The sequence below is a fragment of the Typopeltis vanoorti genome, chromosome 12 (assembly GCF_054136105.1).
Source record: "Typopeltis vanoorti isolate ZY-2024b chromosome 12, IOZ_Tvanoo_1.0, whole genome shotgun sequence".
Lineage (NCBI taxonomy): Eukaryota > Metazoa > Arthropoda > Arachnida > Uropygi > Thelyphonidae > Typopeltis > Typopeltis vanoorti.
In genome coordinates this window covers 5,602,097-5,618,855 of record NC_143560.1, presented here as the reverse complement: position 1 = coordinate 5,618,855, position 16,759 = coordinate 5,602,097, and the positions used below count along the sequence as shown (strand labels likewise).

General features: G+C 36.7%; 1 protein-coding gene across 2 annotated transcripts in view; it reads right to left on the bottom strand.

Annotated features, from left to right (window-relative positions):
- Coq2 (ubiquinone biosynthesis protein COQ2, mitochondrial) overlaps window positions 1-16,759 on the bottom strand; it is a 137,651-nt gene that overhangs the window by 78,755 nt on the left and 42,137 nt on the right. For both annotated transcript variants that reach the window (XM_090401649.1, XM_090401648.1), the window contains exon 3: window positions 7,146-7,267. In XM_090401649.1, coding sequence (XP_090257775.1) covers window positions 7,146-7,267 — 122 coding nt within the window. The remainder of the gene's footprint in view (window positions 1-7,145; window positions 7,268-16,759) is intronic.

Below are 16,759 nucleotides of genomic sequence, written 5' to 3'. Positions count from 1 at the left end.
CCTTTGATCTGACTGTATAATTTAATTATACAGCCAGATCAAAGGCACAATCAGTTCAATTGAACACTGGCTTTTAGATCACACTGGAGGAGCACGAAGAAAGATATCAAGATTTATTGTCTTCATTCCTTCTTTGTCGGTATCATTACAGACAGGATCTGGATGCCACCAGATTGAATCTGACAAGGCTTATCCTAGCAGCATGTGACATTAGAGTAGTGGAGAGACACGAATTACATGTTGTGTGCGTTTCCGCTCTTCCTGATAATGGAATGCTGTAGTGCTTATTTCTAGCCTACTTACTGTCTCGATGAGAGAGCTTTCCTTCTTTTTTCTTTTAGTTGAACACTCTTTTAACATCCATGCTGATATCCAATCAGTCTGTATTGCCAAACATGCAGATGCTGTACCTCCTCATACACCTAAGCTTCTTCATCCAGTGTAGAGATAGCATGGAGCTGCATGTTGCATACACCAAGTGGATAGCTTTTAGCAAAATGGATTCATTAGTCAAACAATCTCTTCTACATTTGCCATCTTCATACAATCCTCATTCAGTAGTTATTCTGCAACATAATGATAGAATTCTTTTGAGTCATCTTCAGCTTGCAGAGCTAGTTTCATTTCATACTTACACATCCTGTGTACAATAATTGTACCTCTTCTGGCATATAGAATTTTGGCATATACCTTACAATTATTATGATGTCATCCTTATGCACACAGTATTCCTACTACATCATATTTTTTTTTGTTAAAAACTCCTATACTATTTCTTATTTCATTCCTACAATATTTATTCTTCATTGCACCGTTGATGTATTTCTATAATACTTCTCATGCACTTCCAATATCCTTCCCATCAAGCAACACAAAGATAATGAATCTAGTATTCTCCTCAGTTGGTCACAATATTCTGCTTTGTAGTTCAGCAAGTATTCATCATGTTGGAGGTTTAATGGAACATTTACAGCACTAGGAAAGAATTAAAACTAATTTTAATGCTTCCAATATTTCGTCTCAGTCACTGAGACATCTTCAGGGATTACAAATAACTTTTGTAACACACACTCAAATACAACACAATACTAAATGAAACACGTGGATGACTCTAAAGTTTTATCTGGATCACATCCTCCATGGACATTTGTAGGTGGCTTAGGATGTAATGTGGGATCTCTGATAATTAATGTTTCCCAAATTTTGGGAAGTTTCATGCAACCATATTTATTTAAATTCGGTTGATTTCTGAGTGCTGCAGCAGATTCTAAAAACAGTCTTTCTTTTTTGAAGTTACTATGGTGGAGCCTGGTGGTTTTTCACCAGTTTTCATTTCTGAAATCTTTCTGAAGAGATGGCGGAGGAATGGGTGAGGAACTGATTATTTTTTTAATACCATAATCACTGTAACCATTATGTATGGTTGAGTTCGGTTGAAAGGAAGGTTCTACTGGAACAAAGATTTTGGGCTCTATTTCAGAATTCTGAAATCAGAAATTTTGAATTTCAGAAATGCCATCACCATACTGTACATCTTGTTTATTATTTTAACGGTATAATAGAACACAGAAACTAAGTAAATAATTAATTTATTAACTTGATGCTGATATTTCGCTGGTATTATAACCAGCATCTTCAGAGCACAAAAACACTGTTTGTCACAATACGCGAGACTAAAACAACATGGTGTACATTAACAAAATTGTAGCAGCAACACAAAGACTAGAGTCCTGATTTTGGCGCCCTCTATCTGGAAAAAAAAAAAAAAAAAAAAAAAAAAAAAACCGCTATCATATATTGCTAGAGTCCTAGAAAAGTGCTAGTTTTTCCTTAATATGACTGTCTCCCAGATCTTCGGCAAGTTAATACAGCCATATTTGTTGAGATTTGGGGTGTGTTTTAGGGCTTCTGTCGCCTCTAAGAACAATCTCTCTGATTTATATGGGTTTCTGTGTAGTACTTTTGTGTTTTTCCAGTTGATCCTGTGTGCAGGGGTATCCAGAGCATGGTCTGCTAGGCCCGACTTCCCATAATGATATTTCCGGACGTATCGTTTATGTTCGCTGATGCGGATATTCACAGTTCTTCCTGTTTGACCGTAGTAGGCTTGATTGCATGAGCAGGGTACTTGGTAGACTCCTGGATGTGATAAAGGAGGAATGCTGTCCTTGGGTGAGCGGATGAGGGTGGCTAATTTGCTACATGGTCTGAATGTAGTGCGTAGTTTATGTTTAATGAGAATTCTTGAGATCTTTTCGGATGTGCCTTTAATGTAAGGGATGGTGACTGTTTTGTTGTAGTTCTCTGTGGTGGATGGTGGGAGGGGTTTCTTAGGAGTGTTTAGTATTTTGTTTATTTTTTGTGGATTGTAGCCGTTGGCCAAGAAGGTGTGGCGTAAGTGAGTCAGTTCAGCAGTAAGAGCTTTGTCATTTGAACAGATTGCTCTCGCTCTATGGGTTAGCGTTTTTAAAATGCCATATTGTTGAGAAGGATGATGGTGTGATTGTTTGTGTAAGTATCTGCCTGTATGTGTGGGTTTTCTGAAAACTGAAAATGATAAGGAACCATCTGGGAGACGTGTAATGAGTGTATCCAGGAAGGGCAGACAGTTGTTGGCTTCCGGTTCCATAGTAAAGTGGATTTTTGGGTGTTGGCTATTTAAATGTGCTAGGAATGTTTTCAATGTCTCAGGGCCATGTGGCCAAATGGCAAGCACATCATCAACATAGCGTAGCCAAAGTGTTGGTTTGAGAGTGGCTGTATTGATTGCTTGTTTTTCCAGGTGTTCTATGTAAAAGTTGGCTAGGGGGGGAGAAAGGGGGGAGCCCATGGCTGTCCCATCAATTTGTTTGTATATTTTCCCTTTCCATGTGAAATATCCTGCATGTATTGTGAATTTGAATAGTTCAAATATATCAGGGGGGAAGTGTGACTTCAGTAGATTGAGGGTTTCTATTAGTGGTACATTTGTGAATAGTGAAGTGATGTCAAAGCTTACTATTAAGTCTGAGCTTTTTAGGGTGAGGTGTTGTAAGATGCTTTTTAGGTGTGCTGAATTTTTGATAAAGGAGGGAGAATTGTTAGTGAGAGTGGCTAGTAGCTTTGCTAAATGTCTAGCCAGTTTGTATGTGGGACTATTTATACTGTCCACAATTGGGCGTAGGGGTGTGCCTGGTTTGTGAATTTTTGGTGATCCATAGATCCTCGGTGTTCTAACATGGAAGGGTTTGAGTTTGTTAACAAAACAGTCACCATCCCTTACATTAAAGGCACATCCGAAAAGATCTCAAGAATTCTCATTAAACATAAACTACGCACTACATTCAGACCATGTAGCAAATTAGCCACCCTCATCCGCTCACCCAAGGACAGCATTCCTCCTTTATCACATCCAGGAGTCTACCAAGTACCCTGCTCATGCAATCAAGCCTACTACGGTCAAACAGGAAGAACTGTGAATATCCGCATCAGCGAACATAAACGATACGTCCGGAAATATCATTATGGGAAGTCGGGCCTAGCAGACCATGCTCTGGATATCCCTGCACACAGGATCAACTGGAAAAACACAAAAGTACTACACAGAAACCCATATAAATCAGAGAGATTGTTCTTAGAGGCGACAGAAGCCCTAAAACACACCCCAAATCTCAACAAATATGGCTGTATTAACTTGCTGAAGATCTGGGAGACAGTCATATTAAGGAAAAACTAGCACTTTTCTAGGACTCTAGCAATATATGATAGCGTGTTTTTTTTTTTTTTTTTTTTTTTTTTTTTTTTTTTTTTTTCAGATAGAGGGCGCCAAAATCAGGACTCTAGTCTTTGTGTTGCTGCTACAATTTTGTTAATGTACACCATGTTGTTTTAGTCTCGCGTATTGTGACAAACAGTGTTTTTGTGCTCTGAAGATGCTGGTTATAATACCAGCGAAATATCAGCATCAAGTTAATAAATTAATTATTTACTTAGTTTCTGTGTTCTATTATACCGTTAAAATAATAAACAACATGTTCGATGAACACATAAGTCTGTCCACACATACTGTACATCCATGGCACATCAGAAAAAATATCCAGGTCGTTAAAAAAAGTACAATCTCCACATAGCATTTAAGCCCCACCGCAAACTTGCTACCCTTATCCATTCTACCGAAGATCAGCTCCTGCCTCTCTCAGTGCCTGGAGTATATAAAGTACCCTGTTCTTGCAAGCTGGCTTACTTCAGATAGACAGGTAGATCAGCAATCATCCATTTAGAAGAACGCAAATCATACATCTGCAATCATGATTATAGTTAATCTGGCCTTGCAGACCATGTTTTGGATACAACCCACAGGATCTCCTGGAGAAAAATCACCAGGCTCCACCACAGCAAATTCAAAAACAGAAAGACTTTTTTAGAATCTGCAGCAGCACTCAGAAATCAATTGAATTTAAATACAGCTGCATAAAACTTCCCAAAATTTAGAAACATTAATTATCAGTGATCCCACGTTACATCCTAGGCCACCTACAAATGCCCATAGAGGGCGCACCACTTAGATAGGAATTTAGAGTTACCCACGTGTTTCACTTAGTATTGTGTGTGTGTGTGTGTGTGTTTTACAAGAGTTATTTGTAATCCCTGAAGATGTCTCAGTGACTGAGACAAAATATTGAAAGCATTAAAATTAGTTTTAATCCTTTCCTAGTGCTGTAAATATTCCATTAAACTTCCACCATGATGTCCTCACAGCACTAAAGACACACGAGTTCAGCAAGTAACCTTATCTGAATGAAACATCCATACACTTAGCAACTTCTCAGATCAGTACATTGTCACCAACTGGAGGTAGAACAGTCACATCTTTAACTGAAAGCCCCTCTGACATTATAATAAGGTCTAACACACTTTGACCTTGAGTTCCTTCTAACACATGCTGCTTAAGAAAGTCTTGCACAAGCTCAAGAAATTCCACTTCAGTCTTCATCTGAGATTTCAGGAGAAGAACATTGCCTAATCAATGTTTGGATAATTAAAATCTCCCATGATTGCTAAATGAACCTGATAAGGTGCTAAATGAGCAATGTATTTCACTGTCATCAGCAACTGGTCAGTAATAACAACCCACTATGTATATTTCATCTCGTACCAAACAGCTTCAAACTTACTGCTATGTGGAAAATGGTTAGTAATATTGTAATCATAGCTGTCCTCCCCAAAGTAAAGACAAGATAGGAGGGGGTGTAATCCTTAACTGGTATTGAGTGTAAAATACTGTACCCTTTACACTCAATGCCAGTTAAGGTAACAAGGTATTCACTAATGCAATAAACTCAACCCCATTGTTCCTGACACTCCCAGAATATGTGTACAAAAATAATAAGTTACATGCTTTTTAGTATACTCACCTCTGTAGGCTGCATGACCCAACTGGCCAACTTTCAGATCTTTATTTGTATCTAATGCTTCACTTATGCAGACATCCTTGCAAACACTTGTTCATCCATGTTAGATGAACACACAATCATCCTTTCATCATAATCACCTCAACGATTTTCACATTCATAACATTAACACAGCTGCATAACTCAATTAAGCATAGATTCTCACCATTCCCATCATAATTCAGTTTCTCTGACTCTCTCTGTATTAGGTCGCATACTAATACATATTTTCTCCAGAATCTTGATACCCAATGCTTTCAATTGCAGGCTGTCTTTCATATATATAAATCCATTATTTCCTCAAACTCACTCTGTGCATCCAAAACTATACAATCATTATTTCAGCACAGCTTGTGCACTGAATTGTGTACTATCATAGCCCTTTTTAATTCAGCACTATCATAACAAATTTCTCATTTAAAATTCTCCCCTTCTAGCAATCCTTTCTCATACTGTATGTATTGCTGATTAAATTGTTTGAACCTATGAAAAATACCATATCATTTACTTTTTTGTTTTTCAATTGTATTCATTAAATTTTTGACTTTAGCATCCGGAAAATTCAAAGCAACAACATGGTCATCAATAGCATGTTTCATAATTGAATCATCATAAAACATCTTTCTTTTTATATTTTACTTATCTGATTATAGTTACAGAATAATATCCTACTGTTTCAATGCTTTGCTGTTTTTCCTTTTTCTGCTTAACTTTATGTTTCCTATTCATCTCTAATCATGATATAAATTAAAGATGCCAAGAAATTATATTCTTGGTTTATAACAAACAAAGTTTGCCTATGAAGTAACTGGGCTACTTGGATATAGAGGCTAATGACTTCACATCAATTGCCTTAGTATCCCATAATGCAATGCATATGTATAATGTTATGCATTATGGGAAGGGCCACTACCCAGGCTCGTTTTGACCTTTATTGAGGTCAAAATTAACTTTTGGGTCTAACTCCTCATCAATGGGAGTTAGACCCAAAAGGGTCTAACTCCCATTGATGAGGTAATGCAGAAGTCATATTTCCAAATACAAGTAGTCAAAAGGTGTCACACCTTATTATTAAAATACTCTGGAAAAAGCTTCTCTAATCACTTCTTGCCTTTTCTAATCCCTGTGATCTGTCTAATAATTTGTTTTAATTTTAAGATCAAAAATTATTTTCAATATCCTCATTAGTTTCAGTATCAACATGTTTCTGTTCATTGGGGCAAGCCTCCTTGTTATCAACTTTACTATTCAGATTAGCATTCCTCTTTGTTACTGGTCTATTGTTCTTATGCATTTTGGTGCTATTTTACAGTACAATATCACAATATTTCAACAAAATATAAGGAAGTATACCAAACACAACAAAAACATACAAATCAGCAGCAATATACTATTAAAAAAATAATTATTCTAAGTAATAAAACAGATAAAAATCACTGAGTTGCTCTTAAGCAAAAGGTTGGTGTTAAAATAAACCAACCTCTCATGATATAACCTTGAACCCAATCTGTGCATTTCCAGGAAGGCATATTCAGGAAAGAAAGGGAAATAAGACATTTTCTGTTCATAGCTATTACTTTTTTTTTTTAAGTTATGAACTTTGTGAAGATTAATAAATGGTTGCTAAATTAAAAGAAATACATAAACTAAAATCATAAAGAGGAAAATGCAATGTTCTGATGTAAATAATCATGCATATAATTTCAAGCTATTTACCAGTCCCAGTTCAACTGTAACAAAATAAGCAATGCTAAAGCCATGTTGCCTCCAAGAAAAATCGCTGTATCCTGTACAGTTATCTCACCTGAAGCTAATGGGCGAAATTTGGTTCTTTCTACCTATAAATTTAGGAAATGAACTTAGTGGAAGGATCCTTTCTTTGAGTTACAATGGAAAGATAATTACAGAAGTCATATTTCAGACAATAATTTATAAGTTGGTCAAAGTAAATAAATTTAAATCTTAAATTGCAAAATATATATCTTCAATAGCACCAGAGAAGAACATAAATCATATTCCTTGACTGTTGCTATTAAAATGAAACAAACTTTAAGATGTTATAATGAAAGTAACCTCCAACATCAGGAAGAGAGTTCCCCCCCCCCCCTACAAAGTGTACCTATGGGATGTGATTAGAGCTTTTTAGCAGTTTGGTCATGTGAGTGAGTTAGTTAAAGCCAATAGAATGAAACAATATTTTATTCAGAATGTTCTCAACATACTATACAGACAAAATATTTCATGATTTTCTTGTAACCTTCATCAGTTGAGCACTGCTATTAAGAATTGCATTTTTTTTTTCTTATTTATTTTGTGGCATTAGTTGCATACGAGATTAACAAGAACATATTTGTTTCTCTACAGTTTAGCCACATACAGTAATGAGCAAGGCTCTGGGAAGTGGGGGGGGGAGATAAATGTTCAAAGTAATGTTACTGTGTTAGGATTATATCTTTCTTGTAATGTTACATATAAAGTTTGCAATATGTATACAGTTAATTTCCCCTCTCTCTCTCTACAAGAGACACTGTACAAGTGTGGAAAGTGCATCTTGTAAAATAATTTCTAACTAGAATTATGAATTCTAATTCTATGCTCATGCATAGACCTATACTTTTTACTGTGTATTCATTTAGAACTGAAATCCTACGGAATAGGTTCTTCTTCTTCTCCCATAGTCCTAAATGAACCATTGGGTCATTCATGGCTAGTAGGTGATACTCTTTGCTAGCCTCCTCCAGTCATCTCGGTCTCTTGTTCTTGATGTCAGTTGAGAAAGGGAGGAATTTGTCCATTTTTTGATGTTATCAGTCCATTTTAATCGAGGTCGGCCCCTAACCCTTGATCCCGGAACGATTCCTTCTAGGGTTTGCTTTGGAATGCCATTAGCCCTACGGAATAGGTTAGTTACTCCTTATTCCTGGAGATATCCTATGACTGTAGCCTGTGTGTTCATAGGGCCGGTTTGCCTGCTTGCAGGATAAAAACCCCAGATAAACTGGAGGGAAAAACCCTGCTGCTCATGACCAAGACCGGCTAATTTGGCTATGGCTGAGGAAGATCCTTGAGCTCCTCACATTGTCGACAGGAATCAAACCTAGGCCACTCCTTCCCCAGAAGCTTTTTCGATACAAGAAATAAATCATGTCCACTTTTATCTAGCTCTAATAGGAAAAGAAGGACACAATTTATTGATTCGTTTAAGGAATCGAAGTTGAACGATTTCTTTTAAAGAGTTAAAGCTTTAAGAGTGGTTTACCACATGTAATCAAAAAAATTATAAGTGGTAATCTGATAATGGCCTATGGTAGCATGGCTGTTTTATCAACAAATTAACACATATCCAGCATATTTTCATACCATTGTACATCCTCCCTTCACTAGATGAGAATGTAAAACTATATCCTCCACACTGCGGCCCACTCAGATGTAAGTTTCCATGACAATGAACATTGAAGAAAGAGCTTACGTACCTTATGCAGATTTTGCTTCTGTTGGACCCATCTGCTTCACCTTTAAACACCTAATGGAAACATTCATGTTGTAACCCCTCGCCTCTAACCACGCACGACACAAATCAACCCACATTCTGTAATAAGAAAGATGATTCAATCGCATTCCAATATTCAAAATTAAGAAACTACATCATTCCCGATATTTGAAAATCGTCTTCAACGAATGAGATTTCCGATTCATTCAGATTTTCTGAATCTTACTTTATCATTATAGAATTATTATATTATATTATTATATCATTATAAAATTATGAACAAACAAACAAAATAATTTAGGATAGTGAGCTCTTCAAAAGTTGAACATTTATGATAATTTATAATAACTATTCATGAAAATTATCTTCTTGAACAAATTAATTGAGAATCACAGAGAACAACAGTGTACTTGTAACCTAAGCATAATTATGCAAAAGTTATATATACACACAAAATATATACTGATTAATATTCTTTTATAAGTCGATACAATATTAGTCAGCAATTTCAATCCTCTTCTTTTCGGTTTTAAAAATATATGTAGAAGATTTTTTTTGTAATTAATGACAAACGACTAAAAATGTGGACATGTCTAAGAAGAGCTCCTGATTGAGATAAGATATTCTAGGAATAATTAAGTATATATGCGTAATTGTTTGAGTAAGAGCAGCTGTAAACATTGTGCGCTGACGGTATTATTAGTGTGGGAGATTTTTCTTGCCTAAACTCCATTACGAAATCGTTATCATTAGACCTAGTAACCTGCAGGGGGAAAAAAAAAAAAAAATGGTGGCAGCATTGTCATTCCATGACTTTAATTTAGATTTCAGTCATTTCGTTAAGTGTGAGGTCTGTAACATTTTTTCGCCTCTCTTTCCCACAATCATTCTCTTTCGAATGTGCACTCATTTTCCCCGTGACATTCTCGCTACTAACACTTTCTGTCATCAATTTCATATTTGCATTTATCATTTCCTCGTTCAGTCACACTTCGCACACACCCTTCTTCCATCTGCCCTAAACATCCACAATTCATTTATGTATTCTTTCGATTACATAAATGATTTGTGGATGTTTAGGGCAGATGGAAGAAGGGTGTGTGCGAAGTGTGACTGAACAAGAAAATGATAAATGCAAATATGAAATTGATGACAGAAAGTGTTAGTAGCGAGAATGTCACGGGGAAAATGAGTGCACATTCGAAAGAGAAGGATGGTGGGAAAGAGAGGCGAAAAAATGTTAAAAAATGAGTAAAAAAGAAAAAAGGTCAATTTGAAAACAGTAACGGATGTTAAAAGAGACGAAAGTGAGGCGAGAGTGGCAGAAGGAAAACGAAATTGAGAGAACGAATGAAACTAGATATGGCGTGATGCAGAAATCGAAAGCGAAAAAAATCGAAAGAATGAATGATGGCGAAAGTTGGATGCATGTTGGACTGAAAGTATGGAAACAAAGAAAAATTAATGAGAGTGAAAGTGAGAAGAATGATAGCGAAAGTTGGATACATGTTAGACCGAAAGTACGGAAACAAAGAAAGGTGAATGAGAGTGAAAGTAAGAAGAATGATAGCAAACGTTGGACTTATGTTGGACCGAAAGTACAGAAACAAAGAAGGATGAATGAGAGTAAAAGTGAGAAGAGGGGGTCGAGAGTTAGAAAGACTGAATGATAGAGAGATGTGTCGCGAGATTTGGAAGTTGAATTGGATTGGATGAGGCAAGAAATGAAATGGATGAGGAATGAAATTAAGAGAATTCAGGTCAAAACTATTAAAATAAATTATGATGACATGAAAGAGTTAGCGAAAGATGAGCAAGTGGCGTTGTATGGTGACTCCATTATTAAAGGTGTGCTAGAGGATAGAATGCACAAGGTATGTTTTCCAGGCGGTAAAATTAGAAGAGTGATTGAGGCATTGGATATGAGGCAGAAGCGAGCAAAAGAGTTAACAGTATTAATTACTACAAATGATTTGAGAGAGGACAAAGAGTGTGTCAGAATGGATATCAGGAGGCTGCTTGGAAGGATAAAAGAGAAGTGTGACAGGAAGGGTAGTCAGTGCGTTGCCTAGGTATGACTGTGGTGAAATTAGGTGGAGAGCAAGGATTATGAATGATATTCTGGGTGAAATGTGTGAGGAGATGGGAGTACAGTTTGTTAATGTGTGGAATGAGTTTGGGGGATGAAGTGAGCTGTATGAGAGCGATGAACTGCATTTGAGTGGTTATGGTGTGAGTCGCTTAGAGAGATTGCTGCTGGAAGGTAGAGAAGTGAATAGAGAGGATGAAACATATCGAGAGGGGAGTGATATGGAAGAGCAGGAGAGTAAGACAGGAGAGTGAAGAGGTGGATATGAATGGTGAAGTGAGTGGTATGAGTATAGAAAATGAGAGAATGGGTGTGCAAGAGGAGCAGGGAAACAGGGAGGCTCAGGGTGGACAGGGGTACACAGCATGAGAAAGTTGGTTGCTCCAATAGGAGGTGAGAGCATGTGTTGACAGGAAAGGAATGGGATGACCAGGGATCAAGAGGAAACAGTTGGAATTGAAAAGGGTTCTAAAATGAAGAAGCAGAAAGGGAAATGGCCCTAGTCGAGCATGGAGAGATCACATCGAGTGAGTGGTATCAGTGGAACTATCTGTAGATCCAGAAATGAGCTGTTGTGTTTGTATACAAATGCTAGAAGTATAAGAAACAAGGCAGATGAAATGGTTGCACTAATTGTGTCTGTTCACCCAAAGATTGTCAGAATAAGTGAGACATGGTTGGAAGAGGATGACATCCTGACAGGAATAGAGATGGAAGGGTATGATGTGTTTCGTGAGGATAGAAGGGGTAAAAGAGGGAGGGGGAGTGTTATTGATGATAGAGAAAGAGTTATGTCAATACAAAGTAGAGATGCAAGACAAAAATAGTGCCAGTGGTTTTGAGGCATTATGGTGCGAGATAGAGGTGAATGGAATCAAATACTTGGGGGGATGTTGTTATAGACCTGGTAATGTATAGTCAAATTAGCCAAGCAAATAAGAAAAGGGTGATCATTATGGGTGATTTTAATTATGGCAATATAGACTAGAATGATGAGATAGCAACTGGAAGTAAAGAAAATAAGTTTCTTGAGTTTTTGAGGGATAACTACCTCAGACAGTATGTAACAGAGGGCACACGAGGATTAAGGGTCTTGGATTTGGTCATCTCATCAGAGGATGTAATTATAAATGAGGTGTCAAATTATCCACCAATTGGTAAGAGTGACCATGAGGTGATTACCTGGGTGGGTGCCAGCAATGCGTGGACTCCTGTGAGAAAAGGGTATATGTGGAACTACAAGGGGGGGGGGTGATTACAAAAAACTCAGTAGATAGCTTGCGGGTGTAGTGTGGAATGAGGAATTAGCTGGAAAAGAGATCAATGCAACTTGGGAGATTTTAAAAAACTATCTAGTAGATGCAATGTCTAAATGTATTCCAAGGATGAGAGGGTTAAATAAGGTAGGTGTGAGATGGATGAATAAAGAGATTAAGCATGTGATACAGAGAAAAAGGGCATTGTGGAGGCAGCATACGAGAAGTGGAAACAACCAATTTCATGAGGTCTACAAAGACCAGGCAAGGAGGGTGACTTGGTTGGTGAGAGTAGCTAAAGAGAGGTATGAACAGCAGTTAGCTAATGAAGCCAAAAAAGAATTCTAGGGAGTTCTTTTGATATGTAGCTAGCAAAAGAAAGAATGATTATGGAAGGATGACAATGACTGGAGAAAATGGTATAAAGACAGCTGTTGCAGAATGTGTGGTGGAGATACTTAGTGAGCAGTTCAAAAAGATCTTTCAATCTTGTGAATGTGACTTCATGGAGAGATTGAGAGCAGTTGATGAAGAGGAGAGACTGACTGTAAGTGAGCAAGAGGTGTTTGGGAAGTTGAGTAAACTAGATGTAAATAAGGCTGTGGGACTTGATAATATATCACCGCGTATTCTGAAGGAATGTGCCATGGAGTTGACACCTGCCTTGACATATTTTTTTAATACGAGTCTTGCACTTGGTCAAGTTCCTAAGGAGTGGAAAGAGGGCAAGATTGTGCCACTTCATAAAGGAGGTGATCAAACTCAAGCATCAAACTATAGGCCTATCTGTGTGTCAGGTGTTGTGGTTAAGTTGTTGGAGAAGCTTGTGAGAACTAGGATCCAGAGTTGGGTTGACAACAATGGTATTATCTTTGATGGACAGCATGGATTTGCTGAAGGGAGATCATGTTTTAGTAACCTACTTACTTATTACAATAAAGTGACTGCTTCCTTAGACAGAGGAGAAGGATACACAGTAATATACTTGGATTTCGCAAAGGCTTTTAACAGAGTACCTCATGATAAGTTAACAGTCAAACTAGGGCAGATGGGGTTGGATATTAGATTAGTGCATTGGATTGGAGACTGACTATCTGATAGGTATCAACAAGTTTTGTATGGGGGTGCGATATACAGGAAAAGGAAAGTCACTAGTGGAGTGCCTCAAGGGCCATTACTGTTTAACTTGTATATTAATGATATTGGCGAAGATTTGGATGGAGATATTCAGTTGTTTGCAGATGATGCAAAGTTTGGATGAACCATAAAGAGTAGTGAAGATGTTCTGGCATTACAAGAAGACTTGAATAAATTGAGTGATTGGACATGGATAAGGGGATGCAAGTTCAATGTTGCAAAATGTAAGGTTTTAAAATTTGAAAAACAAAGATGGGATGCAGAATTTATGCTTGGTGAGAATATATTGTTGGAGGTAGAGGAAATAAGAGATCGGGGGGTGATAGTGGATAAGGATCTAAAATTTAGAGGACACATCACCAAAATTGTGAAGACAACACAAAGGCTTCTGGGAATGATGTGGAGGACACTGACGTGTAGAAGTAGGGAGATTCTTGTTCCGTTGTGTATAAGGCTTCGATTAGGCCACACATGGACTATTGTGTCCAGATTTGGTCACCGGGTTTTCAGAAGGATGAAGAGATGTTGGAAAGGGTCCAAAGATGACTGACTAAGGTAGTTTCTGACCTCTGGAATGTCGAGTATGAGGAAAGATTGAGAAGATGTAATTTGCAGAGTCTGGTGGACAGGAGGAAGAGGGGAGATATGATAGAGACCTACTAGTTGGTAAGGGGTTGTTATAGGATCAGTGGTGGAGAAGTTCTACAGAGAATAGTGGGAGATCAGGGGAGAACCAGAGGTCATCCCTGGAAACTGTATAAAGAGGGTGTGAGTAGGGTAGTGAGAGGGAGGTTTTTTTTGTGCAGAGTTGTGAATGATTGGAATGCTTTGGCTGAGAGTGTGGTGTCTGCAAGGAGTTTCAGTGTGTTTAAGACACGGTATGATGAGATATGTGTGTGATAAAAGGACCTCCCAGATGAGTCTTTGACTCCATGAGGTCTTGAGGTAATAATAATAATAATAATATTGCATATGTTTAGTTTTCAAGGTATTCTACCATTACAACTACGCTATATACTGCACAATAAGAAGACACAATTTTTGCTTTATGCTCTGAGACACATAAAGGACACAGCTATAATTAATCCTGCTACATGTTCTGAGTGTATAGGATTATAATGCCTCATAATAGGTCACTGATAGGTTACATTGGGCATTTGGAATTCATCATCAGAAATTAACTGTTTCTTCATCAGAAACAGTTAATGAAAATAAAGTTTATTGAATGACAATTCATAAGAAAAAGTATTTCATCACATAAACAATTTAACAAATGACAATTTACTGAAAAGACAAATCGTTGCACTGAATAAATAATTCACCAAACGATTATCGAATGATAACTCATCATAAAAACAGATGACTAAAAAACATTCCTTAATAATTTCCAATGAATTCCTTTCAGAATTCATTGAAAGAGTTTCTTGAGATTTCTAATATTACATGAAATGCAGATAACATGAGTAGTAATCATCAACACTTTTAATTTTGTTGTCTTTTAAACCATTATTCTATGATGTCTGTACTATTTCATATGGTAGATTAGATAGTGATTCTTTGTGCAAGACACCATCTTAATTTTGATTATGCACTTTACGCATAAAATTTCATTCACTCCTAATTTTTCACAATAAATGATCTGAATGAAATCAAACCTCATAAATTTTGACAGAGATCCTAGCAAAAAAAAAAAATTCATTCATTTTTAACCAGCCAGAGCGAAACTGTTAATATCAATTCAAGTTTTTTTTCTGGCCAAATTTTTATGATAAAAAATGAGACTTCTAACTAATGAATCACACAGACAACTTGTTATTTTGCAAATCACAAAGTTTATTAAATTTAACCAAGTCAGGGTACAGTTATATTGCAAAACATAGCCCCACTTATGATATAAAATACAAAATGATAGTACAACATAACAAATTTCATGCCGGCTGGGACATCGCCCAGTTAAACAAGGCCCCCCCCCCCATTGTTTTCACCAGGGAACCAGGGCAAACAGCGAAAAGTCAGCTACTGGAACAAATCTGAAAACACACCCCAACTCAACATCACCAGAGTTAAAGATCGGTACTATCAATTTTAGTTTAATAAAAGGATTAAACTAAATTTATTATAGTCTAACCAAGTGGAAAATAAACTTCCAACATCCTTCTCTAAATCCAGAGTAAATTAATAATAAGATGGTACACCCTTTGGTAACTTGTATAAGTAAATATGACCTTTCCATTGCTTCTGCCTTGGTATCACCACTCCTGGGTCTGCCTCCCACTGACGAGATCTCAATAAAGGCCGAAACCAATCTGGGTAGTGGCCCTTCCCTTAATGCATAGTTTTATACATGTCTGCAAGGAGATGTGCTTAGCAATATGGGAGATACTGTGACAAGGAGTGATGAGAGCTTGGTCCACCTTTACTATGAGTTGCCTCAGTCCTGAACTACTTCAGGTGCAAACTTTGTTTGCCTAAACTTGGGTAAAGTATTAAACTAAATTTATTATAGTCTAACCAAGTGGAAAATAAACTTCCAACCAAAATAATAAGATGATATTAACAAAACTAACCCTATCTTTACATTACAAAGACTTAAAGGCTTCTGAAAAAACTGACTCTGCTTAGAAAAATTTGCAAACTGATGATCCAAATTTTGAATAAAACAGCTCCTTATCCTGAAGGTCTTATCCACAGTCAGATTGTCTTTAATGCTACAGCAAAATGCTCCTTAATTCAGAAGAAACTATATAAGATTTTTATTTTAAGAAATCCTAAATAGTAAATCTTGTAGCATTTACACCTTTTACTTGATTAAATAAATGCATTTTTTTACTTAAATGCCACTTTGGTGTGGCATTATATTATATTATTTTATTATTTAGGATCGCTTAACAACAGTTTTCATTTAGAAATCAATTAAGTCATATATTTTTGACATATTGTCCTATTGTAGCATTTAAAATAGCCAGAATGAAAAGAGGAATGACTTGACAAATTCTCATAAGAATTTCCAATAGTAAATCTGAGTAGCATCCACTCTAAAGCTTTGTGTAAAGCCAAACAGACATAACGAATCTTAAAGGTGCTTACACATTTTGTGAAATGTACTAAATAAATTATTATTGTTATTAGGTGCATGTGATCAGGAATGCCAGGATTCCATGCCAGGAGAAGCTATCTGGTTGACATTTTATCACTAGTAATCCATCCAGATAGATTAATATTAATGTACTCACTAAAATGCAAAGTATTGATATTATAATTCATAGAATAAAAAAATAAACTAGAAAACATACCATGATCATAATGACTCATAAATTTGTTGAACATAATGTTTGGTACTCTGAAAGATTTTCTTTCT